The sequence below is a fragment of the Schistocerca cancellata genome, chromosome 2, assembly GCF_023864275.1.
Source record: "Schistocerca cancellata isolate TAMUIC-IGC-003103 chromosome 2, iqSchCanc2.1, whole genome shotgun sequence".
NCBI lineage: Eukaryota > Metazoa > Arthropoda > Insecta > Orthoptera > Acrididae > Schistocerca > Schistocerca cancellata.
The window spans coordinates 1,149,915,575-1,149,932,733 of record NC_064627.1 but is presented as its reverse complement, the minus strand read 5'-3'; the positions used below and the strand labels follow the sequence as shown (position 1 = coordinate 1,149,932,733).

At 38.3% G+C, this 17,159-nt stretch overlaps 1 protein-coding gene across 2 annotated transcripts in view; it reads left to right on the top strand.

The window, feature by feature from the left end:
- The window catches only part of LOC126163187 (ATP-binding cassette sub-family C member 4-like), a 310,113-nt gene that overhangs the window by 208,859 nt on the left and 84,095 nt on the right, over positions 1-17,159 (top strand). For both annotated transcript variants that reach the window (XM_049920140.1, XM_049920139.1), the window contains exons 12-16: positions 2,362-2,505; positions 3,806-4,011; positions 10,264-10,709; positions 13,926-14,005; positions 14,189-14,339. In XM_049920140.1, the coding sequence (XP_049776097.1) occupies positions 2,362-2,505; positions 3,806-4,011; positions 10,264-10,709; positions 13,926-14,005; positions 14,189-14,339 (1,027 nt within the window). The remainder of the gene's footprint in view (positions 1-2,361; positions 2,506-3,805; positions 4,012-10,263; positions 10,710-13,925; positions 14,006-14,188; positions 14,340-17,159) is intronic.

Below are 17,159 nucleotides of genomic sequence, written 5' to 3'. Positions count from 1 at the left end.
TTCCTTAAGTTGACTTGATTGTAGGAGAGTTGTAGTAGTAAAGAATAAATGTTTTTAAGCTTCATGCATGATGCGGCATTTTTCACAAACCTCAATATTTATAATGTCATATCTCCTGTTCTGTGTCTCATAAAATGAGTGGTACATGTAGATACTGCCTAAAATATATCTTGCGAATAGAGTTAGTAGCAAAGAAGTAAATTTTAAATGTCATCCACAATGTGGCAGTTTTTCAGGCATCTCATTGTTTATTAAGTCAAATATTCTGAACTATAATACACTCCTGGAAATGGAAAAAAGAACACATTGACACCGGTGTGTCAGACCCACCATACTTACTCCGGACACTGCGAGAGGGCTGTACAAGCAATGATCACACGCACGGCACAGCGGACACACCAGGAACCGCGGTGTTGGCCGTCGAATGGCGCTAGCTGCGCAGCATTTGTGCACCGCCGCCGTCAGTGTCAGCCAGTTTGCCGTGGCATACGGAGCTCCATCGCAGTCTTTAACACTGGTAGCATGCCGCGACAGCGTGGACGTGAACCATATGTGCAGTTGACGGACTTTGAGTGAGGGCGTATAGTGGGCATGCGGGAGGCCGGGTGGACGTACTGCCGAATTGCTCAACACGTGGGGCGTGAGGTCTCCACAGTACATCGATGTTGTCGCCAGTGGTCGGCGGAATGTGCACGTGCCCGTCGACCTGGGACCGGACTGCAGCGACGCACGGATGCACGCCAAGACCGTAGGATCCTACGCAGTGCCGTAGGGGACCGCACCGCCACTTCCCAGCAAATTAGGGACACTGTTGCTCCTGGGGTATCGGCGAGGACCATTCGCAACCGTCTCCATGAAGCTGGGCTACGGTCCCGCACACCGTTAGGCCGTCTTCCGCTCACGCCCCAACATCGTGCAGCCCACCTCCAGTGGTGTCGCGACAGGCATCAATGGAGGGACGAATGGAGATGTGTCATCTTCAGCGATGAGAGTCACTTCTGCCTTGGTGCCAATGATGGTCGTATGCGTGTTTGGCGCCGTGCAGGTGAGCGCCACAGTCAGGACTGCATACGACCGAGGCACACAGGGCCAACACCCGGCATCATGGTGTGCGGAGCGATCTCCTACACTGGCCGTACACCACTGGTGATGGTCGAGGGGACACTGAATAGTGCACGGTACATCCAAACCGTCATCGAACCCATCGTTCTACCATTCCTAGACCGCCAAGGGAACTTGCTGTTCCAACAGGACAATGCACGTCCGCATGTATCCCGTGCCACCCAACGTGCTCTAGAAGGTGTACGTCAACTACCCTGGCCAGCAAGATCTCCGGATCTGTCCCCCATTGAGCATGTTTGGGACTGGATGAAGCGTCGTCTCACGCGGTCTGCACGTCCAGCACGAACGCTGGTCCAACTGAGGCGCCAGGTGGAAATGGCATGGCAAGCCGTTCCACAGGACTACATCCCGCATCTCTACGATCATCTCCATGGGAGAATAGCAGCCTGCATTGCTGCGAAAGGTGGATATACACTGTACTAGTGCCGACATTGTGCATGCTCTGTTGCCTGTGTCTATGTGCCTGTGGTTCTGTCAGTGTGATCATGTGATGTATCTGACCCCAGGAATGTGTCAATAAAGTTTCCCCTTCCTGGGACAATGAATTCACGGTGTTCTTATTTCAATTTCCAGGAGTGTAGGTATGTGTTTCTTACCCCAACAGCTATTGTTGCTGACAATAAGGGTTATGTGTTGCACATTTGGTTGAAATCAGTCCAGTGGTTTAGGAGAAGATGTGGAAACTACACACACACACACACACACACACACACACACACACACACACACACACTCACACACATTTTTGTAATATGTATAAATGTGAATAACTGAGAGGAGGACATTTTGAATTGAATGTCTCTTCTAACATCCAGTCTGTCCATAATCACAACCTTATTTTTGAAGAAATGCTCAAACAATCTCTGATAAATTAGTGTATCTGAATATTATTTAATATTTTGGAACCTCTTTCCATAGCTTTTTTGTTGAAAGGAATTTGTTTTTTCTTACTCTTTATTAAATTCTTGACTAAAACAAGCCGTGTTTGTGATTCTGCATCATACCTGTACTATAGTGCTTTTATGTTTTTGGTTATATCAATTTTCGCAGTTGTCTTAAGGAAGTGATTGTTATAAATGTTTGCTGCTATGCGCTGCCATATTGTTGAACAACCACCAACATAATATTTTCTTACAGAAATGGTAACTCAAGTAAACTTAAAGAGATATGATGTATTCAATTTTTTTGCTGGATACTTTAGAATACCAATATCAATACAGCTTCTACTTCTTTTTATAGGGACGAATAGAAGACCAGGGTACTTTCAGTGAACTTATGACACAGAAAACTGACTTTATAAATCTGCTTGTCAGCAATCAAGAAGAATCAGAAAAGACTGTGGAACCATCAATGAAAAAACAACTGTCAGTTGGATCCACATATGTATGTTTCATTTTTTGTTATTACAATTAGAATATTGTCAGCTAACATTTGATTTTCATCACATAGTTTTATGCAATCAACACTGACTTTTAGAATTAGAGATTCATATTTTAGAAACTGTGCTCCTCTGGGACTGTACCAGAAAGTTAAGCCCTACTTTTCCTGATCCTCTGTCCTGCGTGACTCTCATACTCAGTGCCTCATTTTCTCTCTCTCTCTCTCTCTCTCTTTTCTCTCTCCCCCCTCACCCTCCCTCTGCTCTGTCCACCCCACCCTCGTCCCACCACCTGCCAACCAATTTCCCTCTTGTTCCTCAAGGGCCACTAGTTCTGAAAGCTAATATTTGTATTACATTTTATTCATGTGCATGCTGCTGACGAGTAAGTGTATGCTTATATCTATTCTTATGAGATTATCATTCCGTTTAGAAAATAAATATCTTTTTAGGCATTTGATCAATTATTTCTTTTTACCCAGTATAGGCCACACTACTTTGTATACAAAGTTAGCTGTCACATTTCATATAGCAGAATTATGTTTATTATGTAGATAACAATAAATAGTATCCATCTTTCACAACTCAATGTTTATTAATGTTTTCAACCAAACATTCAGTTATTTACATTAGGCATCATAAATGGTCTATAAAAAATAAAACATATAACTGAATGACTGTAAACAGTTTGTTATGATGTGTGTAGTTTTCTTTGGCAGCACAGTTAGGTTATCTTATTGTTTGCACTACTTGCAATTACAGTATTGTGATCCAGCACATACTTTTATGTCCCATAGTATTTTCATGTACAAAAGACAGATAATATTTATTCTTATGTACACAATAAACATGACAGAAGAAGCACCTGAGGAAGAATGACTACAAATATTCATGATATACATTGGCAAATGAAAACATTTTGACCACTGCCCACTGAATTGTGCCAGTAGATTAATGCCTTACCAGTCTTTCACTGAACTTGAAGACAGACAAAAACTATCCTGAGGAAGCCTACTTATAAAGCTTCAAGAGCCAGTTGTAAATGATGACTCTAGGAATACACTAGAACCCCCTACCTACTGCTTCCATAGGGATCATGAAGATAAGATTAGATTAATTATGGCATGCACAGAGGCAGTTTGACATCCATTCTTCCCATACTCCATATTTGAATGGAAAGGTCCTAATAACTGGTATAATGGGAAGTATCCTTTGCCAAGCACTTCACAGTATTTTGCAGGATATGGATGTAGATGTAGATAAAGATGTAGTGGTGTCTTTTGACAACTTTATTTTTTATTTCAGAGCTCCGTTCCTGATGAAGATGAAGAAGATGACTTTGATGAACCTGATGAAACTGCTGAAATGATAGAAAGAGGAAAACTAAAAGGTACTCTTTACAAAGATTATGCCACAGCAGGATCAAGTTATTGGCTACTTGCTTGGTTAGCTCTTTTTTGTCTTCTGGCTCAACTTTCATCGACTGGGGCAGATTATTGGGTATCATTTTGGTAAGTGGTGCATATTTGCTACACTGAATTATCAATAGCAGTTTTCCTAATTTTATAGATGCAGTACCAGTAGCATTTAATACCTACCGTTTCATGAATGTGCCTTATGAAAATGAGTATGGTAGTAAGTCCTGGTAGAATGCAAATGTTTCAGGAGTAAATGTAACAATGGACTGAATAGTATATGTACTGAGTCACAACAGGTACAAGACTTGGATGAATCCTTTTTAGCCTAAGGAGCACACACACGCAACACACACACACACACACACACACACACACACACACACACACACACACACACACACACACAAATAACTCAATACATTGTGCTGGCTATGACTGCTCAAAAAATTATTCATCTGAAGAAAAGAAAAGTTTTCTGCCTTGTTCATTTGCCTGTCAAGACTCAGCACATGTGCTGTTAGATGAGTTCTTACCTTTACTACTATGTAATGTACAAGTAGATTATGAAGAATAAATTTCCATCCATTATTTGCCTGTTTTTCAGTTTTATAGCCTTTATTATTTTTGCAGTTCGCTTGAATTCACACACACTGCTAATTGGTGGTTTACTGTGGACCCAACCAGAACAAGTGAAATTGTTTTAATGTAATAATATGTAATGTTCTTCCAAGTTTGTGACAAGAAAACCAGAATTCCTTCTCAGACACAAATGATGTTAATTTAAAATGGATGTTTGGTAAGAATGTAAATCATGAATTATGATGGAAAACATGCTTCCTGAATATAAAAGAACTTCAGAAAAGTGTGTGTTGTCTAGAATGAGAAAAACACAACTTGTATGGTAGTGTTAATTCCAAAACTGCATGAAGATTAGTACACTAGAGTTCCACTCTTCACCTAACTGCTGGGACTAACTTCTGAATTATTTCTCGCACCTTAAATCTTTCCCGATTTAGACTTTACAGAGCCATTTCCGTTTCTTCCTTTTCTTTTCTTTCCTTTGATTATAGAATTGTAAAGGCTCTATCAACATTTATTATTTTTCAAAATGTTTGCCTGTTACTCTCACATCAACTGTTTGTGACTTAGCAGCTTGTAACTACACACTGATGAGCCAGAACATCATGACCACTGACCTGCCAACAATGTAAATCCATGCAGGTGACAGCAACATCACCTGGTGGAGAACGACTTCTAGTCAGACACAGATATGGTGCTTGTAGCATCAGTGAGTGTGCTGTTTGTGTGTAGAATGGGGAAGACTCACGGTCCATCTGACTTTGAGGGCAGATTGTGTTGGCCCGAGACTCTGCACGAGCATTTCAGAAACTGCACAACGAAGTGCTGTGGTGACTGTCTTCAACATGTGGCGAAACCAGTGTGAAACCACGTCCAGACACCGTGGGGTGGGGTGGCCACCCCTCATTACAGATGTGGGATGCCATTGGCGGAGCAGACTGATAAAACAGGACACGTGGTGAACTGTGGTGGAACAAACATCAGACTAATGTTGGGCGGAGTACAAGTGTATCTGAACACCCAGTGCACCATACACTCCCAATGATGGGCCTATGCAGCTGATGCTAACACAGTGACATTGTCAGCTATGACTGGGATGGGCACACGACCACAGGCACTAGATTTTGGCGCAGTGGCAGAGCAATGCACGGTCTGATGACTCCCGATACCTTCTTCATCGTGCTGACGGGAGGGCACAAATCCGTCATCTTCCAGGGGAACAGCTCGTTGACGCCTGTACTGGAGGATGGAGACAAGCTGATGATGGCTCCATTATGCTCTGGGGAACATTCGTGTGGGCATCCCTGGGTCCAGTAGAGCTCATGCAGGGCACCATGACGGCCGAGGAGTACCGTACACCAGTTGCAGACCACGTACACCCCTTCGTGACGATCACGCTTCCCAATGACTGTGGCATTTTTCAACAAGATAATGCTCCGGTCATAAGGCCAGGACTGTGATGAAATGGTTCGAGGAACACAGTGGTGAGTTCCAACTGATGTGCTGGCCTCCCAGATTGCCAGATATGAACCCGATTGAACATGTCTGGGATGTGACTGAACATAGTGTCAGAGCTCATCACCCCCAGAGCAATTATGGGAATTAGGTAACTTGTTTGTGCATAAGTGGTACCAACTCCCTCTTGCAACCTATCAAGGCCACATTGCTTCCGTGCCGTGATGCATCACTGCTGTGGACATGCTTGCTATCCAGCAGGCGGTCATAATGTTCTGGCTGCTTTCCATCCCTTAAAAATATCATCATCACAAGACGAACAAAAATAACCTTTCTTCCAAAGTATCATAGGTCATAAAGTCAGTTATTATCATTGTACCAAACATGCTGTTTTGGAGATGATGAATTACAATATGATCAATATGAAACAGTTGACACTGGACTACTGTGTCAAATGGGTATGTATAATTCTTCTCTAAAAATTGTTTCATTTGTAATGGAAACAAACTTGATACTTTCCATCAACATTATGTTGTCACATGAAAGACGGGATGAGCAGTATTTTTTGGGCTGAATCCAGCTACAACTAACAAGAATTAAATTGCAAATATCTGTGAAACAGTAGAGAAAATGTGGCTAATGACTCTTAGGAAAAACAGTGTGTGTATATTAACAGGGGTGCAGCTACTGCAGATGGAAAGGTTCGAGCTTGCTCTGTTTCGAGGTGAGTTTGTGCTGTGGGTTACCGCAACAGAGGATGTCCCGGACAAACAGTTTCCATCTGTTCAGTTCCGTTTAGAGGAACAAGAGCTGGGAATGGGTGGAATGATGTAAATGTTAAAGCAACTGGTGATGGTTAAGCCATTCATATTGTGCTCAATTTCATGGTTGAGTTTCTTGCTAGCAACATTTGTGGATATGAATTTATGTTGATACATAGTTAAGGCGAGGTTTACCATCTTTGGAGCGAAAAAAGGATCTTTCTTGTAATTTTTTTCTTGGGATGTGTTATAGATATTAATGTCAAATTTAGTTAAAATGTTTATTGACATTTCCTCTACAAACTGGAATTTTTTTGACCGGAATTGTCGAAGAGCAAAGGCGGAAGTGGCATCTCAACAAAACAAAATTTCGATGTAGACCTCCACGCGCGATATGTCACAGGTCAGCTGGCTCGTCTGAAATCAAAATTGAGTTAATGTTAGTGAAGTATGTAAGATTCTATAGGAGTTGTACCTAGCTTAAGTTATTTGGACCAAAGGAAACAAAAAGGCGGCCATTGGAAAGAAAATATGGTTTTTGTCATCGATTTTTCGACTTCGTCGGCCAAGTAAAAATATTTATAGTTGATGGATCGGAATAAAAGTGGTACAACTCCTAGACAATTTAGTTGTCAGAAACAAAAGAGTCATGCCAATCGGTTCAGTAGATTTGAAGTTACCATACCGCGCAATTAAAAAAAAAAAATCATTTCGAGGAAAATGCGTTTGAAGTTTTGACTACATATAAATGCAATATTATGCAACTTACGTTAAATCTCCTATTCCAGGTCCATAAACTAGTCCTTCCTCTTCCTCATAGAGGGTGTTCTGCTCGATCTGGGCCATCCTGCGCTGCTCCAGAGCTGCTCGTACGGCCGGTGACAAGCGGTTTTCAGCCACTTCAATCCGGTGGTCGTCCAAATGCCTGGCGGACTGCATCGAATAGAGTCCCAGTGTGACGTCCATCATTGTCATGGTCTTCAGAATTGCTGAATACCCTTCTTTGAAGCTGCTCACTGACGTGGAAGTCACAATCTCCACAGTCTTCGCACCAGGATGCAAATCCTTGGGGGCTGTCTTCCAAACACACGTGTTCAAACTTTCATTTGAATTTTGTGTTTCCTTCCAAGCACCAGTACAATAACTCGTCCTCTGAAAGGACCTCATAGATCAGATGTATCACTTTTGGAACTTATTTGGAGAGTGGCTGGTCATGTTGATATTCGTCCAGATGTCCAGTAGCCTCTACAATGCGTCACTTGCACCAACTAGTTTCCCCAGCCAGACAATTTTGGTGTCGTGGGTGGTCATCCATCGAATACTTGTGGAAATACGTTCCCCAAATTGTCTTCTTCATCTGTCCCACCGAATTGGAATGCCGTCGGATTGCCAAGCCATAGTATGTTATAAGCTCCTTGATCACTTTAACAGTAAGCTCCCCTTGTCGTTTTCCTCTGATGCCCTTTTTTCCTAAGCTGCATGCCCATTCTTTTGTCTACATGTCCTACGCATTCTTTCTTCTTGATGATCACGTCTGGGTACGGGTTCCAATCAACGAGGCCTTTGAAAGTTTTTGTGTCACCGTCCCCAATATAGTACTTGTACTTCACACCGAATAACTCTTCTGAAGGACAAAACATCTCCTTCATGGCATCAACCTCCATTTTGCCCGCGATTCCAGAATGATTCGTGCTTCATGAGACTCGTACCATTTTTCATACTCTGCAGGATCTAGTGACGCTCTCTTATCACAAAAACTCTGACAGAACAATGACTTTACTTGACAATCTGATACTTTCTTATATTTGCCGATTAGTGAAGTTATTCCAAACAGTGAGGGAAAGCTGTGTTTCTTCCATGATCCATCACCTGAGATTGATAAATGCATTCGTTCCTGACCCGTCTGTCCATTTAGTTCAACTTCCTCAGATACTGCTCTCACCTGAACCACCTCAAATACAGCCTTCACAGCAATGTACACATTTTCCAGGCAGTTGTAGTACAGAGTAATGGAGAAGCCAATTGACATATCCATGAGCCCGCAAATGCAAAATAAGTTCACACTGCGTATAACAGATGCATAATGAACATATAGTGATGATTAATTTCATACAACTGGTTCACCATCGCAGATGATCTGACATGACATATGGGACACTTGCATTGTATAGTCAGCTTGAAACCAAGGCCTCATTCACTGGTCCAGGTGAATTTGACGTCACCATTCTAGGTCTTGCGTTTTAATATTGTTGATAAAAAGATGAACACTGCCAAAAAGTCCAGCATTACATAGGAAAATCCAGGATCAATCTCGATGTCATCATAGTCAGTCAATTTCAGATTTTTCATGGGTGTGCTCGTGAATGTAGTCTCATGCTCAGCCATATGCTGGTTCCCTTTGAATTTCATCTCAATCAAGTGATGGTCTCCCCTGGGTTTTTGTGGCATTTTTGTCACACTTGTCACATGTGTGCTTCTTTTCATGCCAGGAACACAGCCTAAACTGATCCAAGAAGTGAATCTTACGTAGGAATCTTTATTGCAATATTTACCAATGGTCAGTAAATGAAGTAGACACGCAGTGGCATCTAGTGATCACTCGAGTCAGTTTTAGTCATGGGAAAGCACATAGAATAATTTTTCATGGCTACAAAGTCGAACTTCCTGAAAAAAATGGTGTGTGTAAAAGGCCGATTTCAGGCAGGTAATTTTTTTGTTCAACCGAGAATAACAAACATTTCTGTTCTGTATTCGGAAAAACTGTTTCAGGGGTGGATTCTAAACACTTTTATGGATCCAAAAATGCAATTTTAAAAAATCGATTTTTTGAACCAAAAGATAGTAAACCTCCCCTTAATAGTCATATTCACATAAATCTCTTCACAGTAATGTTCTCTGTCGGGTGTGTGCTTGAGAGAGAAATAATTTATTCTGATACTTTGGAAAGAGCGTATGCTCAAAAGATAGTACAGTTTTGTGATTCTGTAATTGTGTCAAACTGCCACTGATTATTGACCTGTAGGTACCTTTTTTATTTTGTTGTGAGAATTTAAGTCTATAACTATACCAGTAGAGCTTGAAATGTTTTGATTTGCCATAAGATTAAATCTATGTCCTCAACTGAAGCCTGTAACTATTGGCAAAGAGTGTCTGGATTTAATCATATTTTCGTTCTGTGAGGAAGATTAATTTTTGTACATGCCTAGTGCCACAGTGAGAGCATCATTGTAAAACCAATCACTGGAATCTTTCTAAGCTGTTTTACATTATCATTGTTTAATGTGTTCAGTACGTTAGTTTTTAATGTAAATGCAATTGGTGTTATTGTCTCTCTGAGCAACTGTTAGTTTTTGTACTTTTGCAGTAACTTTAACTTTCTAAATATTTATCCAGAGACTGACCACTTAGATATTGTTTATTCAGTTTTTAAATGAAGTACAAACACCTTGCTCCTTCATATCCATATTCGGTATAAACGAGTAGTTACATATGTCACTGCAGTGAATGATGAAAATTAAAGATGTAATTTATATGTATTTACTAATTTTAGGACAAACCAAGAAGCAGCAAGGGTGAAATTAATGGAAGAAAATATTTCTGCTTCCTTTTCACATATCCAAAACATTACTGATTATGTCAGTACGGAAGATACTTTCACTGGACTTTTTTCTGCATTTCTGGATCCAAACAACACTGAATCAGTAAATGCTCAGTGGAAAAACGATACGGCTGGAAATGTGTCATTTGAATCATATACAGAAGAGAATTTAAATGTTATTGGAACTAATTTTAATGTGGCATCTGGTGAACATTTATTAACAAGAGATCAGCACATTATAATTTACACAGTCTTCATTCTTGGCTGCTTGGCTATAACTACATATAGAGCGATGCTTTTTTTTAAAGTGTGTATGAATTCATCTCAAGGCTTGCACAATAGAATGTTCAATAGTGTGTTAAAAGGATCAATGAGATTCTTTGATTCAAATCCTTCAGGTATGTACTTTATGACTCAATTAGATGTCCACATGAAATATTCTACACTGTACATGTTATTGTCATATTAAATAGCTCTTGTACATTAAATTAATTTCTTCATAAGCAACAAACTAATTCCATCAGTAAATTAGTATCATTTTATTTTATAAATGCTTCTAAATTTCAGACTTAATAGCAGTATGTTTATGAGAATTTGCATTGTCCACATCTTCTGATAATCTGTCTGTTGGACTTTTAACACTAATCTCTGATTTTTACTTTATTATTACCATTCAGAATTTATCATCATCTCACACCTCTTCAGTTTATGATTTAGGTAGCAACTGTGGAACGCTGTATCTTAATCACATTTAATAGCTGCTGATCTTTCTCAGTATTTTTTTTTCTTTAAATCTGCAAATGATATTCATCTTCCTGATGATACTAGATGATGTTACATTCACATTATTGGCTACTAGATTCAATGAATTCTTCCTAACATTATATGAGAGCAATAGGTTTACAAACTATTGCTGAGTTTTTTTTCCATATGCTGGTACAAAGCCTTGATATTAATGTTAAGATTGCAACATCCACAATCAATACACAAGACAGACTCATAGTTTTTGCAGCTTTCACAAAAGTATAAATGTGGATTATCCACTCTAGGATAATATACATGACAGTTTTTTCTGTAGAAGATAAAGCAGAACATTAATAATCCACAGATTTTCACAGGGAAACTGCAAGTTCTCAAACACTGCAAATAGAGGAATTTTTAGACTTAGTCTTTAAAGCTAGACTCAGTCAACAAAAGAAATCGCTTAAAATTAACTAAAAAGATTTACTTCTGTGTCATTTGCTCACCTTATTTAGTTCAGTACCAACAGTAATTTTTATTGCTTCTATGTGTTATGCACAGCCTGCAATACCTTTTTTCTTTCAGTGCAGTTCTTTGCTGTTTGTGCTTTTAAACATTTCTGTGTAAAGAATGCCATGTCTTATGCTTTCTTGAAAATAATGTATGAAGCATCTCTTGACATAGCTAGCCTCTTACCCTCTTGCTAAAAATCCATTTCTAAATATTTTTCATTGCTAATGTCCACATGCACTGTACCTTTATATGGGTCTTTATTTAATATTTTAATCATATGTTGCTTTAAGGTCCTTCATCATTTGGTATGTGTTTAATCTAAATTAATCTGATGTACTGAAGTTTAATCTTCACGACTATATCGTAGTTATTCTGTACAAAAATTCCTAATTTTACTTCTTCCTTCTTCATTTGCCTTCGTACTTTAGTTGTATCACCCCATCTTTCAATTTATTTTTATTTAATTTGTTTTCTTTTTTGTACTTATTTCTTTTCCCCCAGTTTGCAGTCTTTTTACATATTCTCAATACCAGCACTTGCTGTGTTCATTCTGTAGGACCTAATCATTATCTTATATTTAAATACTGTGCTGATTTAGTAAGATATTTAGCATATGGTATCTTGTGAAATGAATTTAAAACTTATCAGTTTATATGATACTGAATCATCACTTATGCATTGACCAGTGTAACTGTCACCACATTAATAAAAAATGAAGATCTTATATACAGCTTATATACAGGATGATCAGTCCTCAACACAACCACCTGACAGGTGACAGGGATTCCCCCACCCCACCTCCTGCACCTGCACCCATCCCACTGGTGGGTCTATTGTGAGGACTTTGTCTGTGTAAAAATCTTGTGCAGGTAGCATGTAACTGTCACCACATTAATAAAAAATGAAGATCTTATATACAGCTTATATACAGGATGATCAGTCCTCAACACAACCACCTGACAGGTGACAGGGATTCCCCCACCCCACCTCCTGCACCTGCACCCATCCCACTAGTGGGTCTATTGTGAGGACTTTGTCTGTGTAAAAATCTTGTGCAGGTAGCATGTGTTTATTAAATGATGCAATACAGTGTACTGACTGAAAGTGTTTCAAGTAAAATGGCGAAATACAAGTATTAAGTATTCTATGCATGAAAGAGTATTCGTTTATGACTCATAAATATGCACAGAATGAGCATCTGCAATAAGGAGGTTATTTATAGAGGAATTTCCTGATGTTTAAGTTCCTAATCAGAGTATGATTCATTAATTGATAAATACATTTCATGAAATGGAAAGTGTTCTTGACAGGAGACATAGGCAACCATGTACAGTACTCACAGAAGAAACTCTGGATAACCTTGGAAATGCTCTGGAAAGCTCTAGAAAATCAGTTCAGTGTTTCACAGCAAATGGGAATTTCCTATGTCTCTATTCAAGTAGCTACAAAATTACTGATGTTACAGCCCTACAAAATAACTGCGGGGCAAGAACTTAAAGCAGGTTTTCTGAATTAATTTTGAATAGGGTGCATGTTGGAGAATTTGACCCTCATCTAACTTTATTTTCAGTCGAATCATGGTTTCACGTAAGTGGATACATTAATTCACAAAATAACCATTACTGGTGGTCTAAAAAACCTAATGTAATATGCAAGGCACCCCTGCATGGTCAAATAAAAGGACTGTGCTGCACTATTAGTGGTGAGAGAATAACAGGCTTTATTTTTTTCCAAGAAACGGGGAGAAATAAGTGGATAATATTTTGGCCATTTAACTGAGAGAGAACACGCTTTCATGACCTTTCAGTAGGACTATGCAGCTGTGCATACAGTCAACTTCTCATTACAGGAAATTCATGATATTTATAAGGTAGAGTTATTACTAACAACACATGGGTGCCTTATAGCCCTAATTTAACTCCCTGCAGTTTTTAAAGATAAAGGGTACACATCAAATCCACACACTTTAGATCAACATAAAATGAACATTTGTCAAGAAATTTCAGCCATTTCTCAGAGGGAACTGCAGTGTGTAATGAACAATTTCTTAAGCAGATGTTAGAATTGCATGAGCAATGAAGGAAGGCAGTTCTAGTGTCTCCTTGCTTAATTGACCTAAGTAATTTACTTTTCTTTTTAAATGTTTGTGTTAGGTATGTTAAAAACAACTTATCCAACAATCTGAACTGTATTTCACCTGCACCCTGGGCACAGCAGCTAACCTTGCTCTCTGGTCACACGTCACGAAAGTGATTGTGTTAAGGACTGATCATCCTGCAGAAAACACCTATTCTTTTACAAAGTAATAATGTATTTCCATTTTATCTTCTTACCTGGGATCAAAAGCTTTTATTTTGTAGGTCGAGTCCTGAATCGTTTCTCTAAAGATATGGGAGCTGTTGATGAACTGTTACCAAAGGCATTACTAGATTCTATGCAGGTAAGCCACATAACTGATGACTTGTAACAAGTTTTTTTTGTTAAGATCTGTAATTGAAGCAAACTCTTCACAAGCATTTTTCTTCTGTGTCTCACACATATTTCTTTCCAGAATGAAACTAAAAAGCACATTACAATTTTGTAATAGAAAAAAAAATCAATAGTTTTCTATTATTTTTTACAGATAAGTTTGACTGTCATTGGAGTAATCTGTATGGTAGTCTTTGTTAACTACTACTTTACTATTGTAATAATCATTATTGGGCCACTTTTCTACAAGATACGTCAGATATATCTACGTACTGCACAAGACATAAAGCGATTGGAAGGCAACAGTAAGTATAGGAATTTTAAGAGATAATAAGTACTTTGCTTCAAAGGATAACACACATAAAGATATTCAGCTATTTTACTGCTACTACTATTACTACTAATAAGAATAATAATAACAACAACAATAATAATAATTTGTCAGTAGATTCACAGACTAGTGCATGTCACTGTTGATCCTGTAGTTATCTGCTCAAAATGTAATGATAGGTTCCTCCTAGGTGAAACATTGCAGAAGTAAATTAGTCCTCATGCAGATCTCCAGGTAGGGACTACATGGGAGGATGTATCAGCCAAAAACAGAATGTTAACTGGGTTGGGAATATGTAATGTTGCACTTACAAGGCAATATGTGAAACTAGACAGTATAAGGGAAGAAATGAAAAGGATCTAGAGAAAATTTTAGGAATCAATGAAAGGTTATTGTCCAAAGAGGGAGTTTTGTAGTGAAGATCATAAGGGTATTTATGTTAGTGCAGAAGTAGGAATAATAATGAATCAGGAAATTTGCAATGGAGCAAACAGTTATCTGGAGCACCAAGTTGACAAATTTGTGATGAAATGGAATGGATATCCAACAGACATTGTAATTATACAAGCTCACATTTGCAACACAGTGGTAGATAACAGTAAAATTGAAGAAGTGTATAATAATATTAATGAACACATAAAATATGTTAAAGGTGATGAGAATTTCTCGTCATAATGGAGACTGGAATTCAGTTATCAGTGAAGTTACCTGTATGAAAAATAATATAATGGGAGAGACTGAAACACAAGTTGGAGGAAAACACTAATAATGGTAAGCAAAATAAGAGGAGAGAAAAGTTAGTATAGTTCTATGAAGAAAACTAGTTTGTTATTGGAAATACATTTCTGGAGGACCACGTGAGAAGGAAGTATTTTGGCAGATTATACTTTCGAAGAATGCAAAGCAGGTAAATAAGTAAAATATTACACAGTGAATCTAGCAACATGTGCATCAACAATCCTCACAGAGTGCTACCTCAGAGAATGAAACTGATAATAAAATTAATGTTCTAGTAGGACTAGGAACAAATGACAAGTAGTTTTTGCGTTATTGTTAATAATGCCCTGCTGTTTAACTCCTACAGTTTTTATCCTACAACAGATGAAGAGGTAATAAAAGTGATAAAGAAATTTTCTAATAAAACCTCCAAAGAAATAAATGGCTTTCTAATAAAATTAGAAAGTTAACAAATGAAATTGCCAAACTGCTTCACAACCTAGTTGATTCATGTCTGATGGAAGGTAGTTTTTCAGATAGAATGAAAATAGATAGTCTTATCATAAAAATGATCTACTGGCTCTGTCAACTACATATCAGTTTGCCTACCACCAATTTATTAAATTTCTTGAAAATATAATGCCTTTTACATTTATGCCATATTTTGAAATAAGTGACATCATAAATAGTACAGAGCTTGGATTCCAGAAAGGAAAATCATTTCAGTTGCATCTCAGAAGGATTGGGCAATGCCATAATCCTCATGGTACATTTTGTCACATATTTAAAGCTTTCAGTCTAATTAATTGTATCATCTTAACAAAGGAAACTTAATGACTGTAGGATTAGGGGAACAGCTCTAAGCATCATTAAATCATACCTGCAAAATAGAAAACGAGCAGTAGAGATACAATTCAAACAAAAGTATAGTTATCAGAAATTCAACAACTAAGTCATGGTGTAGCACAGTGCAGTGTATCAGGACCTCTGTTGTTCCTGATTTACATAGATAATTTACCTATTTACAGAGAAAGCAAAATGATTCATTTGGCTCATGATACCACCAGAACAACCACCGACACAAATTTACAGAATACTAAAACAAGTGATACTTGAGTTTATCACTCAGTGGCTTGAACCCAATAGGTTAATTCTTAATCGTGAGGAAACTAGATATATCATGTAAACTGAATGTTAAGTCATCATTGCAAGCTATATTTTGGTATACATATAGATATATACTATTCAAGAACAACAAGAGAAGAAGAATAATAGAGGAATCCTCACAATTACAAGCAGTGGCTGTAAATGTTTTTCAGAGCAAAAAATTCTTAGGGCTCACCATAGATAACTGTTAATTATGGAATGATGACATTACCAACACAAAACTAGCCAACTAACTTCTACCATATTTGTTCTCCAAAACATTAAACTACTAGTACATTATGAAGTTATGCAAATGGTGTATTTCTGATATTTTAATGCTATCATAACCTATGGAACAGTAATATGTGGTCAGTAGAGTGACGCAACTAAAATCCTCAAATTGCAAAAAGTAATGATCAGAGTAATGGCTAATGGGAGAGGAACAGGCAGCTGTAAATCTTTATTCAAAAATTCTATAACATGTATATATGAGGCATGCCCAGAAAAAACTGATAAAACATTTTTTTCAAACCGAAATTTATTTTTAAAAGAAAGAGCTTTTCATAAACTATTTTTCTACATAGTTTCCATCATAGTTTGCATCATCATCGCTGTTAAAGTGCCTTTCTCCAAAATAACACTTCAAGAATAAGTGGTAGTCAGAAGGTGCAAGATCAGGGGTATATGGTGGGTGATTGTACTGCTCTCAGCTGAATTGTGAATAAGGTGTAGAGTGACACCAGCAGAACAGGGGAGTGCATTGTCACGAAGCACTGCAATGCCTTGAGTCAGCATTCCAAACTTTTTGTTTTGCATTTTATGCCAAAGCTTTCTCAGTGTTTCACAGTATCGAACCGCATTGATGTTTTCACCTTTGGGAAGAAACTCAACAAGCAGACTGCCATGTCTGTCCCAGAACAAAGTGCAAATT